Below are 14282 nucleotides of genomic sequence, written 5' to 3'. Positions count from 1 at the left end.
CATAGTTGTAGAATTAAATATGATGTAACTTTCTGATAGACTTTGTTTTTAGTTGTTCACCATTTTCATTTCACTCATAATTAGGTACAGCGATGGGTATAACAAGAACCCCCAACAAATCTATAGGATGAGCTTAAACAATGGACTATAGCAAAGACTCTCTATATACCACTTGTTTTCACAGGGGAACCCTCTCCTTATCATACACTCATTGACAAAAAAAATAATTCGCCCAGATAGAAATGTCGGATTTCTGCAGAACTCGGGATGTAGTTATGTCTCAGGGAGATATGTAAAGGACTACAGTTGTGGTCTGATTAGACACTGGGTCTTGCCCAATTAGAAGGCTCTCAGGCTCCTTTCGTGTAGTGTACCTCTTGTTGAGAGATTCTTGACCACTAGATGCCTTTATGACACATTCAAAGAAATTTCTCACAGTCATCAGACTTTGAGAGGGCCACATCATTGGAATGAGAGAAGCAGGATGGTTGTTTTGAGGAATTGCCCAACTCTAGGCCATTCTGACCAGACTGTTAAGAAGTGTTGGGAGCAGTAGATGTGTGAGGTCATGCACACAGAATGAATAGTCTCTGGACAGGCCACCAGTACAGAGGATCATTTGATCTGAGGACAAGCTCAAGCAGATTCAATAGTTCCATTGTCCACCATCTAGACATAGTTGGCACCTTCATTACAGACCCCTGTCTCTGCCCAGACTATTTCCAGGCACATAGCAGAAGGAAATTTGGTGCGCAGCACCTGTTACATGTCCTGCTATTACCTGCCTTCATGTGCAGCGGTGTTGTGAACAACTAACTTCTACTGCTACAGACTGGAACCCTAGCACCTTTAGCAACCATTCCAGGTTTTGTTTGGAAGCTGATGGCGGCCATGTTCAAGTATGAAGGTCTCAATCCTGCCTTTGCTGTGGAGTGGCACACTGTCCCCACTGCTGGTGTGATGGTCTGGAGGGCCATCGCATATGACAGTGGGCCACCCCTAGTAGTGATCGAGATACAATGACACCTCAGCTATATCAATTCGGCAGAATTGATGTGTTTTCTCTCCCTGCCATCCAAAAAAAATGTATAAAAGTTTTATAACACATTATATGTACCCAAAAATGGAACCGATAAAAAATACAGTTTGAACACAAAAAACAAGCCCATGGAAAAATAAAGTTATGGCTTTTGAAATGGGAAGATGAAAATCCCCCCCAAAAATAATCATGTCCTTATGGTCAAAATAGGCTGTGTTCTTAAAGGGGTTCTGTCATTAAAAAAAAATCTATACTTACCTATTCCTCCCCCATCCGTCTACTTACCAGATCCTCACCTATCTTCTCCTATCTCCTGCAGTCTGGGGTGGTCACCACACTTCCAGCTGGCTGATTATTCTGCTTCCTCTGACGTTACTTACATTTAGAAGCAGTCTCCTTCCTGCCCGGCAATGTACACTATGTCACAGTTCACAGCCTAGCACGGAGTGCCGAGCTATTGCAGAGACTGCACATGCGTGCTGTCTCTGCAATAGATCGGCATTCCTTCCTAGCCAGTGAACGCTACATCACAGGGATGTGACCTTCACTGAACTGCAGGAAGGAGAATGTGAGGAATGTCGGCTTCTCGCAAGCCAGCCGGCTGGAGATGATATGACCCAGGGCACTGGAGAAGTTCAGCAATGAGAAGATGCCATAAGGAGACTGCCTATGGAGGAATAGGTGAGTAGAGAATTTTATTTTTTTAATGACAAAACCCCTTCAACCACTTAAAGGGGTTGTCCCGCGCCGAAACGGTTTTTTTTTTTTTTCAACCCCCCCCCCCGTTCGGCGCGAGACAACCCCGATGCAGGGACGTACAGACAGCTTACCGGAGCGCTTACCTTGATCCCCGCGCTCCGGTGACTTCTATACTTACCTGTGAAGATGGCCGCCGGGAACCTCTTGCTCCGTGGACCGCAGCTCTTCTGTGCGGTCCACTGCCGATTCCAGCCTCCTGATTGGCTGGAATCGGCACGTGACGGGGCGGAGCTACACGGAGCCGCTCTCTGGCACGAGCGGCTCCATAGAAGACTGCTGAAGACCCGGACTGCGCAAGCGCGGCTAATTTGGCCATCGGAGGCCAAAAATTAGTCGGCACCATGGAGACGAGGACGCTAGCAACGGAGCAGGTAAGTAAAAAACTTTTTATAACTTCTGTATGGCTCATAATTAATGCACAATGTATATTACAAAGTGCATTATTATGGCCATACAGAAGTGTATAGACCCACTTGCTGCCTCGGGACAACCCCTTTAATGACGCGGACCCTCTTTTTCCCTATTTTTGTTTTTCCTCTACCTTTTAAAAAAATCATAACTCCTTTATTTATCCATCAACATCGCTGTATAAAGGCTTGTTTTTTGCAGGACGAGATGTATTTTTCAATGGTACTTTTTAATGTGCCATATAATGTACTGAAAAACGTTTAAAAAATTCTAAGTGAAGTAAAATGTAAAAAAAAACGACATTCCGCAATCATTCAGTGCGTCTTGTTTCTACGGCGCACAAACAGCAACAAAAACATGATAACTTTATTCTATGGGTCAGTACGATTACTACGACACCAAACTTGTATAGTTTCTTTTTACTGTACCACTCTTTTTTTTTGCAAAGAAATGTTATTTTTTTACAATTGTTTTCTATCGCCATCTTCTGCGCGCAATTACCTTTTTATTTTTCCGTTGACGTAGTTGTGTGAGGGCTCATTTTTTGTGGGATGTCCTGTAGTTTACGTTATTACCAATTCACAATAGATACGACTTTTTAATCGCTTTTTATTGTGTTTTTCTGGGAGACAGGGTTACTGAAAAAGTACATTTCTGGTGTCCTTTTTTTTTCCGGACGACGTTCACCGTACGAGGTAAATAATGCGCTACTTTGATAGATCAGACTTTTACGGATGCGGCAATGCCAAATATGTATTTTTCTTTTATGATTTGGATTTTTTTAATTATAGATATGGCAAAAGGAGGGTGATTTAAACTTTTATAACTTTTTTTTTTTTACAATTAATAAAACCTTATTGATCTTTTTTTCACTTTTCTTTTAAGCCCCCTGGGGGACTACAAAATGCGATGCTTTGATCGCTCCTTCTATATGACGTAATGCTATAGCATTATGTCATACTGCGATTTAACAGGTAGTCTATCAAGCCACCCCACGGGGATGGCTTGATAGGCAGTCTCCCAAGGCAGCCCTGGCTGCCATGACACCTGCACGGCTCCCCCGATCTCATCAGAATTAATAGTAGCATTTAAAGGGTTAATAGCAGCGATCGGCCGCACGGCCATTTGCAGCTATTGCCCGCTGGTGTCAGCTGTAATGAACAGCTGACACCCGCGCTGCATGAAGAGAGGTCACCCCACGACCTCTCTTCATACATACCCCGACGCTCCAGGATGTTAATGTACGTCCTGTAGCGGGAAGGAGTTAAGGGAATAAATTCGGCACAACAGTGACATTACCAAGAATCGGACGTCCTTCAAACATTAATGAAAAGACCAGAAGAAAATTAGTTCGGGAGGCTGCCACGAGGCTTATAGCAACATTAAAGAAGCTGCAGGAGTTTCTGGCAAGTACTGGTTGTGTAGTCATGTGACAACCATCTCCCGTATTCTTCATATGTCTGGGCTGTGGGGGCGGGGGGCAAGATGGAAGACTTGTCTAACAAAGAAAAACATCCAAGCCCGGCTATGTTTTGCCATAAGTCTGTGGGAGAACATGTCATGTCTTATGAGACCGAGGGAGAACTTTTAGGGCATAACTCCAAAATGTTTGGCACACAGTCAACACTGCGCATCACCAAATGAACACCATACAAGCAGTGAAGATGGTGGAGGAGCATTATGGATTAGGCTGTTTTTCTGCTGCTGGAACTGGGGCTTTAGTCAAGGGTAGAGGAGAGCTCCAAAAATCAGTCCATTTTGGAACAAAACCTTCAGGCTTCTGTTAAATAGCTGAATATGAAGAGGAATTTCACCTTTCAGTCCAACAACGATCCAAAGCTGACCTCTAAATCAACAAAAGAATGGCCTCACCAGAAGACGATCACAGTTTTGGAAACCCCATCAGAGTCAGGACCTGATCCAATTGAAGATCTGTGGGTAACCTGAAGAGGGCGCTACACACACGAGATGCCCTCGCAATCTGACAGATTTGGAGCTCTTTTGCAAGGTAGAGTGGGCAAAGATTGCCAAGTCAAGATGTGCCATGCTGATAGTCACTGACCCAAAAAGACTGAATGGTGAAATAAAGTCAAACGGTACATCAGCAAAGTATTAGTTTTAGGGTGTGCATATTTATGCAACCACATTATTTAAATTTTGTTATTTTTTATTTTGCTACACTAAAAGATTTGTTTTCTAATAAAATTCTACTGATAACGGGTCACAATGAAGGTGGAAACACATCTGAAATTATTAATCTGTAACGTGACAAAACCTGGCATTTTAACTGGAATGTGTAGACTTTTTATATCCACTGTAACTATATCATCGTTACATTCACACATGCGAAGTTTCATCCAACTCCAACAACTCCTCCTCGCTGCATTATTTTATTTGTCAATGAGTGTATTACCCAGCAAAATATGCCAATTGTTCTAGTGCCGTCATGGGTATAACAAGAACCCTCAACTAATCTGTTGGTTGATGCTGCCCAACAGACTGCAGTAAGGACTGACTACCTGGCTGAGTTTTCCAGGAAAACAATTTCCTTATTACGTTACCTTACAAAATATGAATAATTAAGTATAGTGATGGGTACAATAACAACTAATCTGTGAGACAAACTCACCCAATGTACGATAGCAAAGACTCTCTATACTGCGCTAAACTTGTCAGAAACACTATTGTATCCTCCTGAAAAATATTTTATCTTATCATTTTTTGGTTAATCAGGTACCGTGATGGGTACAACAACAACCCCCAACTAATCAGTGGAATGATCCTAAGCACTGGCCTATAGCAAGGACTGACTGTACACTAACGTTTTTACAGGAAGACTACTTCTTTACTATACCACCTAGCAAAATACTGTAGGTGCTGTATTTAAATTATTAACCCCTTAACACTCTATGATATACAGTTATGTCATGGAGGTTCAGGTTTTGTATGGAGCAGGAACGGGAGTTAATCCTGCTCCATACAATGAGTGTGTCAGCTGTCTTTGACAATTGACACCCGCCCGCAACAGTCGTGATCATCACTCACGCTGATTTCGACAGTTAACCCTTTAAATGCTGCCATCAATTCTGGCAGCAGCATTAAAATGCTCCAATGGGAGTTTAGGTGTCCCAAACAGCCAATCCCATTTGGTCACCTGGGGCCTTTGCAATCTCCCACTGCAGATTGCCTATGGGGCCATGCCTGTGGCACAGCGTGGCTTGATAGACTGTCTGTCGGATTATAGTATAGTGTAATACTGCAGGAGTGATCAAATAATTGCAAGTTCAAGTTTTTAAAAAAATGTTTTCCTATATTTAAAAAAAAATTAAATTTTGGTATTGCATGAATACGAAATTTACAGAAAACCCAGCACTCCAAGGGTAAAAGTGGCTGGTAGGAAAGGCACTTATTTGAGTGAGGAGTTCTCAAGCTCTGGTGAGCCCCCTCAGATATCCATGTTCGCTTAGAAAGTATCACACAGTTGTCCAGGTAGGTTTGAAGAATAGGAACGATTCCAGTTTAGGCCGCCTGCACAGAGGCGTCTTTGCATTGCGGAGTCCACGGTGGGCGTCCGCCTCCGGACTCTGCAGCAAATAGAGTCCCATAGCATTCAATGACAAAATGCCATTTCATCTCCACGAGCAGAAATCGATTGCGATTTTGTGTGGGTTACGTATGGTCAGCTTCCATTGAAGTCAACGGAAGCCGTCCATCCCGCGGCACTTCCGCAGTGGGCACTGCGGAAGTATTGCGGGATACACGTCACCCCCCAGCACTGGCGGCTACTGCGTATGCGCGACAGAGTACCGGAAGGCACATCCGCAATGCTTGCAGAAGAAGCTGGACAGGTACGCAGGGGTCACCGGCCGGGCACCGGGTCGACTCCGCAGCGGGAATCAAGCATGCAGAGTCCGACCCACCCGTATGCAGAAGCTCTTATTTGAAGAGGCAAAGGGTAAACAATGCAGGAACGTACAACGCGTTTCAGATGACACGTTAGGATACTTTTACATGGGGCCAGTTAAGCTTAAATATCCATCATTCGTCCCAACAACTATCTCTGCTGTGCTTTCACACAGGAGAGATAGTCATCCAGTGAATGGAGGTGGAGCGCCACCTGCCTCCATTCATAGTGAACAGGCAGTCATTCATAGGTGAATGGAGGTGAATAAGTTGCTCCTTAGTCATTAATTTCAGTGAGCTTTTATATGGGACAACTATGGCTGGAAATTGGTCATTTGAGCTATTTTTTTCTGCCTTTGGTCGACTTGTGTAAAAGCACCATTTCATTTAATGTTCTGCCTTTTATGTCTTTCCTTCTTGTAGGACTTCTCACCATTCAATGTGGTTGGCTGGCATGGGAATTATGCTCCCTATAAATACAATCTGGACAACTTCATGGTTATTAACTGTGTTGCCTTTGACCACGCGGTGAGTTCTGCTGTTACATTATCTATATTGGATCTCAGACTTGTATATATTACTAATCACCCTCTGCCTCTAGGACCCTTCCATCTTCACTGTACTGACTGCTAAATCACTCAGACCTGGGGTTGCTATTGCCGATTTTGTGATTTTCCCGCCTCGCTGGGGGGTGGCTGAGCACACCTTTCGTCCCCCCTATTACCACAGTAAGTGACCATAAGCCTGAGCTATCTAGCCGGGTATCTGCAATGCTTCTGCCCTAATGCCGTGTGTCTCCTCTGTTAGGGAACTGCATGAGTGAGTTCATGGGCCTGATTAAGGGACGCTATGAAGCCAAAGAAGCGGGGCTCCAGCCTGGGGGAGGTACCCTGCATAGCTGTATGACCCCTCATGGGCCGGATTTTAACTGCTTCGAGAAGGCGAGCAACTGCAAACTGGAGCCGGAGCGAGTGGCTGATGGAACAATGGTATATGGGCAGCAGATATGACATATTTAAAGTGACCATCACTTTCAAGAAAACATTACATTTCCCATAATACACTGCAGCACACATAATACTCACAGGATCATATAACAATTAGACTAGTCTTGATCTTCACGGTAACAAGTATTCCATGAAGAAGTGGTTGTCACAGACCTACCCTCAATCATATGATCCCGGTTAGAAGCCTGGATTATGGCTCAGTTCAGGGTTTGTGTCTCTCTGCTCCAAATTTAGAAGAGAGAAACTGAAATAAAATGTAAAAAAAAAACAAATCTGTTTTTTATTCCCCATTGATTTCAATGGGGTTTAAAAAAACAAACAAAAAAAAACCCATAGGCTTCAATTTGCTTCCATTCCGTTAGGTTACTGTTTTTTGTTTTTTTTTAAACTGAAAAAATAGTGCAAAGTAGAGCCTGCTGCTGTTTTTATATTTTTGCATGAAGCGAAAAGTACTGAAATGTGAACTAAGCCATTGAAATCAATGGGTTCTATTCTCTGCATATTGCGCGCAACTACGTCCGTGTGACTCTAGCCTTAGAAACACATTTCATAGCTAAGAAAAAGTGACACACCAGTGATATTTGCCGAAGGACTGTGTACTACAGTCTATAGAGGCAGCCATGGTCTGGTGACATCACAGCTGTGTGACATCATCGGGCTATAGCCTATTATATCCATATATCTGTCTTTTCTAGGCCTTCATGTTCGAGTCTTCACTCAGCATGGCTGTGACCCGGTGGGGGCTCCAAACCTGCAGTCGCCTGAATAAAGAATATTACCAGTGCTGGCAGATGCTTCGCAGTCACTTCACCCCCTTACAGCAGAGCAAGAAGTGAGCTGTCTGCAGAGCATTACTCCTGTCTGCAGACCGTCATTATTCATGGATCCTCTGTTATGATAAAATAGCCTCACGATGCGCTCCTGTCACCTGTGTGATCTTAACGAATAAAGGGGGAAAGGGGACAAGCAAACACCATAATAAATCTGATATTATATTCAAATTAATTGCTGATCGTCAGTTTATTATGACAAACTCCAGGCACATCCAGAGCTGCTGCAAAGCGTATTTAACACCAATCACATCCAGGGCTGCGATAATGGATTTCAAGGACAGACTGCAAAATAATTAACATTTTGTTTACATAGAATCTATGATGCACTTTAGTATACTGCATTCTAGGTACGGTTATATGATGCCTACAACACCTTACGTCTTACACAATGCAGCACAGCAGAGCACACTACAATGGGGATGCAGGAGAGCTGTGGAGACTGATCCGGATGAGACTAGAGTATAGGGGACCTTTGACACGTGCAGATCAATGGAATTCAAATTGAATGGGTGAAATCTGTTTCAGATTGGCACCAAAATCTGCAGCAAATCAGTTATGTGTGAATGCACCTGAGAGAAGTTACAGACTGATCCTCTCATAAAAAAAAGAAAGAGAATATCAGGATATTTCAGACTCCAGAAGAAAATGCTGTTAAAAGGGTCGTGCTAAGTTTATAATGTTATGATTTGCAGGAGTCCAACTGTTGAGACCCCTGCAGCGTCCCAGCGGCCACTTAGACAGGAGGCCTGTGCTGAGGAGCTGGAAGGGTAGAGTTGGCACTTGTCATGGTGGCTCTTACCAGACTCCTCCCTGGAGGGACGCACACAACCTCGGCCCAAGTACCGCTAGGCCTCTTCCAGGCAATGCTGGGACAGCAATTACCTGTATATGCGTGGTAGACTGTAGATATGTCACGGGTGACGCCACTATTCCTTACTCACCAGAATGACTTTCGGGGAGAAGTAAAGGAAGTCCATGCACACAATTAACTTTTAGTACCTCAGTTCCTGGGGACCGTTAGGGACTGGCAAAACTTTATTTGCAGCTTGGCAGATTACAGCTTAATTATGCACCAGTGCAGGTAGGACAGTAACCTGAGTTCAGGGAGTAAACTTAGGATGATATCGGTCCTGCAGTCCACGCTATCTGGCAGGTACTGCTCCTGGAAGGGGAAACTCTCCAGAGGAGGACGGGGTAGGATCTCTCCACAGACACTGACTTGACTCAGACTTGGATCTCTGCATGGCTGACTCATCACTGCTCTCTCTCTCTCACAAATAGTTCCTGGAATTTGGAAACTCAGGATACCTCTCTTTCTCCTCCATCACTCTTCACCACATGGGGGTTGAAGGTACCCCCATGTGGCCGGCATTTCCCTCCACTCTCAACCATTGAAGATGATAACAGACCACTCCTTGCTCTCAAACACTCATACTTGAGCAGGTAGGACAGTAAACTTGAGGTCAGGAAGAAACTGAGGATGATATCGGTCCTGCAGTGCATGTTATCTGCCAGGTACCGCTCCTGGAAGGGTAACGGTGTGGTAGGATCTCTCCACAGACACTCACTTGACTCAAATTTGGATCTCTGCACGGCTGACTCATCACTGCTCTCTCTCTCACAAATGGTTCCTGGAATTGGGGAACTCAGGATATCTCTCTTTCTCCTCCATCACTCTTCACTACATGAGGGCTAAAGGTACCGCATGTGGCTGGCACTCCACTCCACTCTCAACCATTGAAGATAATGACAGACCACTCCTTGCTCTCAAACACTCATACTTATACTGTCTAGCATACCACTTGACAGGACATAAATTGATACTTTTCCAGACATATCGCAGTTACAATCAGACATTAACCTCTTATATGCTGCAGCTGTGCAGTACACATAACAAAAGACTAGACAGTTTGCACAGTGCATCTACACAAAATACATTACATGTATGACAATTATGAAGGGTCCAGAAATAGGTGTTTCGGGTCACTACAGTTCCCTCTAACTTAAAATAAGACGACCCCGGCACCTCTAAAGCAGAGTGTATTATCTGGAGAAGGAATATCTCAGTGTGCTTCTCCCATTCACCTTTAGGACCTCTGCTCAGTCATGGAGTGTGCAAGGCAAAACCTGGAAACATAGCTCCTACCCCCCGGTTATTATTTGAAAACATTAACCAATTCTTGGTGTTCTGTGTCTACCTGAGTATAGCCTTATTTATGACAGCATGTATGAAAATGGTTTGGGCTAACCATGAGAAGATTCTACTAGGCTGAACAGAATTCAGGATGCACTAGTATAGCTATGAGGCACATACATGACTCTTCTCCCCACAGACAAAAGAAATGAGTCAAGTGGAATGCACATCACTTCCTCTGACAAAAGAGTGAATACTACACTGATGCTAAACTTCAAAAATAGAGAAAGGGCGACTAGCAGGAAAAATAAGAGACAAGTGGAATTAACATCACTCTCACTGAAAAAAGCACAAGAGGTTCCGTGACGGGTGGTAGCTTAAGTCTATACCACCGCACGGGACTAAAGACAAGGTGAAAGGGATGCCCTGCCTACTGGTACAGACAAAAAGAAGGAAGAATGGGAAGCATTTATGGAGACCAGGATGGATGAACATAGAACTTGCACACAAGTTCATCAAAAAATATGTTCATCAAATGGAAAGAGGGGGGGATATATAAAGGAGAATATAATGTGGTCTGCAGAAACTGTAGGGCAAGTCTCAGAAAAGCTAAAGCTGATAATGAATTGATGCTTGCGACAGACGACAAAAGCAATAAAAAAAGGATTTTGGGGGTATGTCAAAAGCAGAAGAAAAGTCAAAGATGCTATTGGATGTTTACAAGATGAAAATGGTGAATTAGTTAACATTTAAATTCCTATTTTGTATCTGTTTTCTCGCAGAAAGTAGATGGAACATCAACTAATTTTCCCTGTGCTATTGGGGAATAAAAGAATGCAGGCTATCTATAAGCAGAGAGATGGTGAGGGAACACTTAGGCTGGGTTCACACAGGGCGGATTTGCTGCGGTTTTGCCGCGGTTCGCCGTTGCATATCTGCACTGCGGCAAAACCGCTGCGTTTGCAGTTCAATGCAACACAAATGTGTTTGGGCAAAAAGCTGTTCTCACAGGACGGCTTTTTTCCGTACTGCCGCAGTGCAGAAATGCAACTGCGGCGCGGTTTTTCAAGACACAGCATGTCCATTCTTTTGACTTTTCTGCAGCGCTTTTTTGTCCATAGACCTCTATGGACGCAGCAAAATCTGCACGAAATACGCTGCAAAAGTAAAAAAGCGCTGCGGAAAAAAACGCTTCCAGATTTTTCCGCAAGACAAAAATAACCTTTAAAGTGGTTTTGCCACAGAAGCAGTTCTTCTGTGGCAAAACCGCAACAAATCCGCCCTGTGTGAACCTAGCCTTAGCTAATTTAAATAAATTCAAGTCTCAAGGTCCAGATGAATTACATCCTAGGATACTAAAGGAAGCAGTGGAGGTAATTGCTGAACCACTCACCATAATCTTTAAGAATTCCTGGAGAACAGGAGAAGTCCCAAAAGGGCAAATGTTGTCCCTATCTTCAAAAAAGGGAAGAAGGTGGATCCAGGAAACTACAGGCCTGTGAGCCTGACTTCTACACCAGGAAAGATCTGTGAACAAATTATTACATGTATGCAAGTACTTGGATAAAAATGGAGTAATTAACCAGAGCCAGCATGGGTTTGTAACAAACAAGTCATGCAAGATTAATGAAATTTCCTTCTATGACAGAATCACTGACTGGGTTGATCAGTGAAGTGTGGTGAATATAGTATATCTTGACTTTAGTAAAGCATTTGACAAAGTATCTCATACCATACTTATTGGGGAAAATGACCAAATATGGGATTGACAAGATAACTGTTAGGTGAATTCACAACTGGCTGAGTGATCGTACTCAAACAGTGGTCAAAAATGGCTGCACATCCAAATGGAAGAATGTATCAACTGGGGTACCACAAGGCTCTGTCCTAGATCCAATGTTGTTCAACATTTTTATAAATGATCTTGAGGAGGGAATTGATGAAAAACTGATCAAATTTGCCGACAACAGAAAGCTAGGAGGGATAGCTAAAACTAGGGAAGAGAGAGAGAGTATTCAAAAAGATCCACAAAAGCTTGAACATTGTGCGGCGACTCACAGAATGGTATATAACAAGGAGAAATGCAAAGTCCTATATCTGGGCAACAAAAATGAGAAAAGCACATACAGAATGGGAGGAATTGGGCTAAACAGCAGCACATGTGAAAAAGACTTGGGTATACTAATAGATCATAGACTGAACATGAGTCAAGAATGTGATGCAGCAGCCAAAAACCCAAACACAATTCTGGGATGTATTAAGAGAAGCATAGAGTCTAGATCACGTGAGGTAATTATTCTCCTCTACTGTTCCTTAGTCAGACCCCATCTGGAATACTGTGTTCAGTTCTGGGCACCCCACTTTAAAAAAGACATAGACAAACTGGAGCAAGTTCAGAGAAAGAGTTACCGAGATAATAAGCGGTCTGCAAATAATGTCCTATGAAGAAAGGTTAAAGGATCTGGGAATGTTTAGCTTCCAAAAAAGAAGGCTGAGAGGAGACTTAATAGCTGTCTACAAATATTTGAAGGGCTGTCACAATACAGAGGGATCAGCCCTATTCTCATTTGTACAAGGAAAGACTAGAAGCAATGGGATGAAACTGAAAGGGAGGAGACACAGATTAGATATTAGAGAGTGAGGGTGATCAATGAGTGGAACAGGTTACCACGGGAGGTGGTGAGTTCTCCTTCAATGATAGTGTTCAAACAAAGGCTGGACAAATATCTGTCTGGGATGATTTAGTGATCCTGCATTGAGCAGGGCGTTGGACCAGACGACCCTGGAGGTCCCTTCCAACTCTACCATTCTATGATTCAATGATTCTAGGATGGTGGACTGACATTGGCACGCAACATGGGGGAAAAAAAACCTCCAGTCATACACACAAAACCAAGCATATCATTCATACAGTCTCCTTCCGACAGGAGCGTTTTGTGAATTTAAACAATTTTTACTTTAAAGAAATAAGCATATTTCAACTACTTCCTACTGCACGATACTTAAACAATAACATTGCATAACAACAAGAAATTTTTCATTATGAAATAATATTAGCAGTAAACTATGAAAAAGGGAAAATACACAATATAAAATAACTCTTGAGTCCTTTTTAACTAACAGGGACTTAATGGGGGAAACAAATGTCTCTTACGCAAAGAGTCCATCTTAATAGAACAGAAACTGGTTACGTGGCCGAATCAGATTTGTAACCAGGATCTCATGAGGGTCCTCACTCTCTGAGTCCATGATAACGATGGGCAATGCTACGTTTACTCGGGCAGGCACCTCGATCACTGAGCTACTGCTACAACCAACTGACTTCCTCGTCGCACTCATCAGGGGACTCGGACACAGCATAACTAGAGAGCGATGTGATCATAGAGTCCTCCTCCTCCGAAGACTTGTGCCTGATGGAGTTGGGGGACACAGTAGGTCCGCGCTGAGGTGGCCACAGAGGCAGGTTTAGTAGAATACGTTGCGCTCCCATAATCAGGAAAGAAAAGTTTTGATCATCGTACTCCACTACGAAGTGCCTCAAAAGTTCTGGTAAACAGTCCCGTACAACGGAGTTGCAGCGGGGGATAAGAATCCACGGTGGGTATTCGGCTTGAGCCATCACATATGCCACCCTGAAAGTGCACACAGGGCAAGCAGGTCCTGCAGCTGCATCAGCTTCCGTGTCTCTGGCTAATTCATCAGGTGGCAGAGAAGTGGGAGAGTCCCGTGGAAGTAAAGGCAGCAGTTGTGGGTTTTCTCCCTAAAAATACAGGGGTCGCCTTGCAGGAGCTCCAGCTGGCACATCTCTGAGGGGGCGCAGTCGCAGTTCTCTGTGTGGAGGATACATCTCTGTAGCAAGCTGTCTGAAAGAATTCTGCTGGGACAAGTCTAGAGGCTCCTCTTGTGTAGATGACTCCATCCCCTGGCGGTGGGTTTGAGATTGGTGCCAAACTTCCTGAGTAAGTGTGGTCCTCCCCAATACTTTGCGGATAGCCAAAGCAGGAACTTTTTGGTCGGCAAAGTCTTGGGAACACCCTGTGAATAAGGAAGACGGGGCGGCTGGGCACTATTTTGGGTAGACGTGTTGTGACTCACGTGGGGCTCTGTGACAAAGTCCATCAACTGCTCAAGGTACAACAAGATTATCACACTCTCTTTTGCCATAATACTTGCTTGCGACTGCCACTGGAAAGGACATT

The 14282-nt window shown here is 43.8% G+C and overlaps 1 protein-coding gene across 1 annotated transcript in view; it reads left to right on the top strand.

The window, feature by feature from the left end:
* Window positions 1-8117, top strand: part of LOC136625219 (homogentisate 1,2-dioxygenase-like) — a 34647-nt gene extending 26530 nt beyond the window's left edge. Inside the window, exons 11-14 of the mRNA XM_066599257.1 lie at window positions 6533-6637; window positions 6711-6837; window positions 6917-7098; window positions 7812-8117. Coding sequence (XP_066455354.1) covers window positions 6533-6637; window positions 6711-6837; window positions 6917-7098; window positions 7812-7952 — 555 coding nt within the window. The 3' untranslated portion in view covers window positions 7953-8117. The remainder of the gene's footprint in view (window positions 1-6532; window positions 6638-6710; window positions 6838-6916; window positions 7099-7811) is intronic.
* The last annotated feature ends 6165 nt before the right edge of the window (window positions 8118-14282 follow it).

The sequence above is a fragment of the Eleutherodactylus coqui genome, chromosome 4 (assembly GCF_035609145.1).
Source record: "Eleutherodactylus coqui strain aEleCoq1 chromosome 4, aEleCoq1.hap1, whole genome shotgun sequence".
Lineage (NCBI taxonomy): Eukaryota > Metazoa > Chordata > Amphibia > Anura > Eleutherodactylidae > Eleutherodactylus > Eleutherodactylus coqui.
This window is presented reverse-complemented; position numbering and strand designations above follow the sequence as displayed.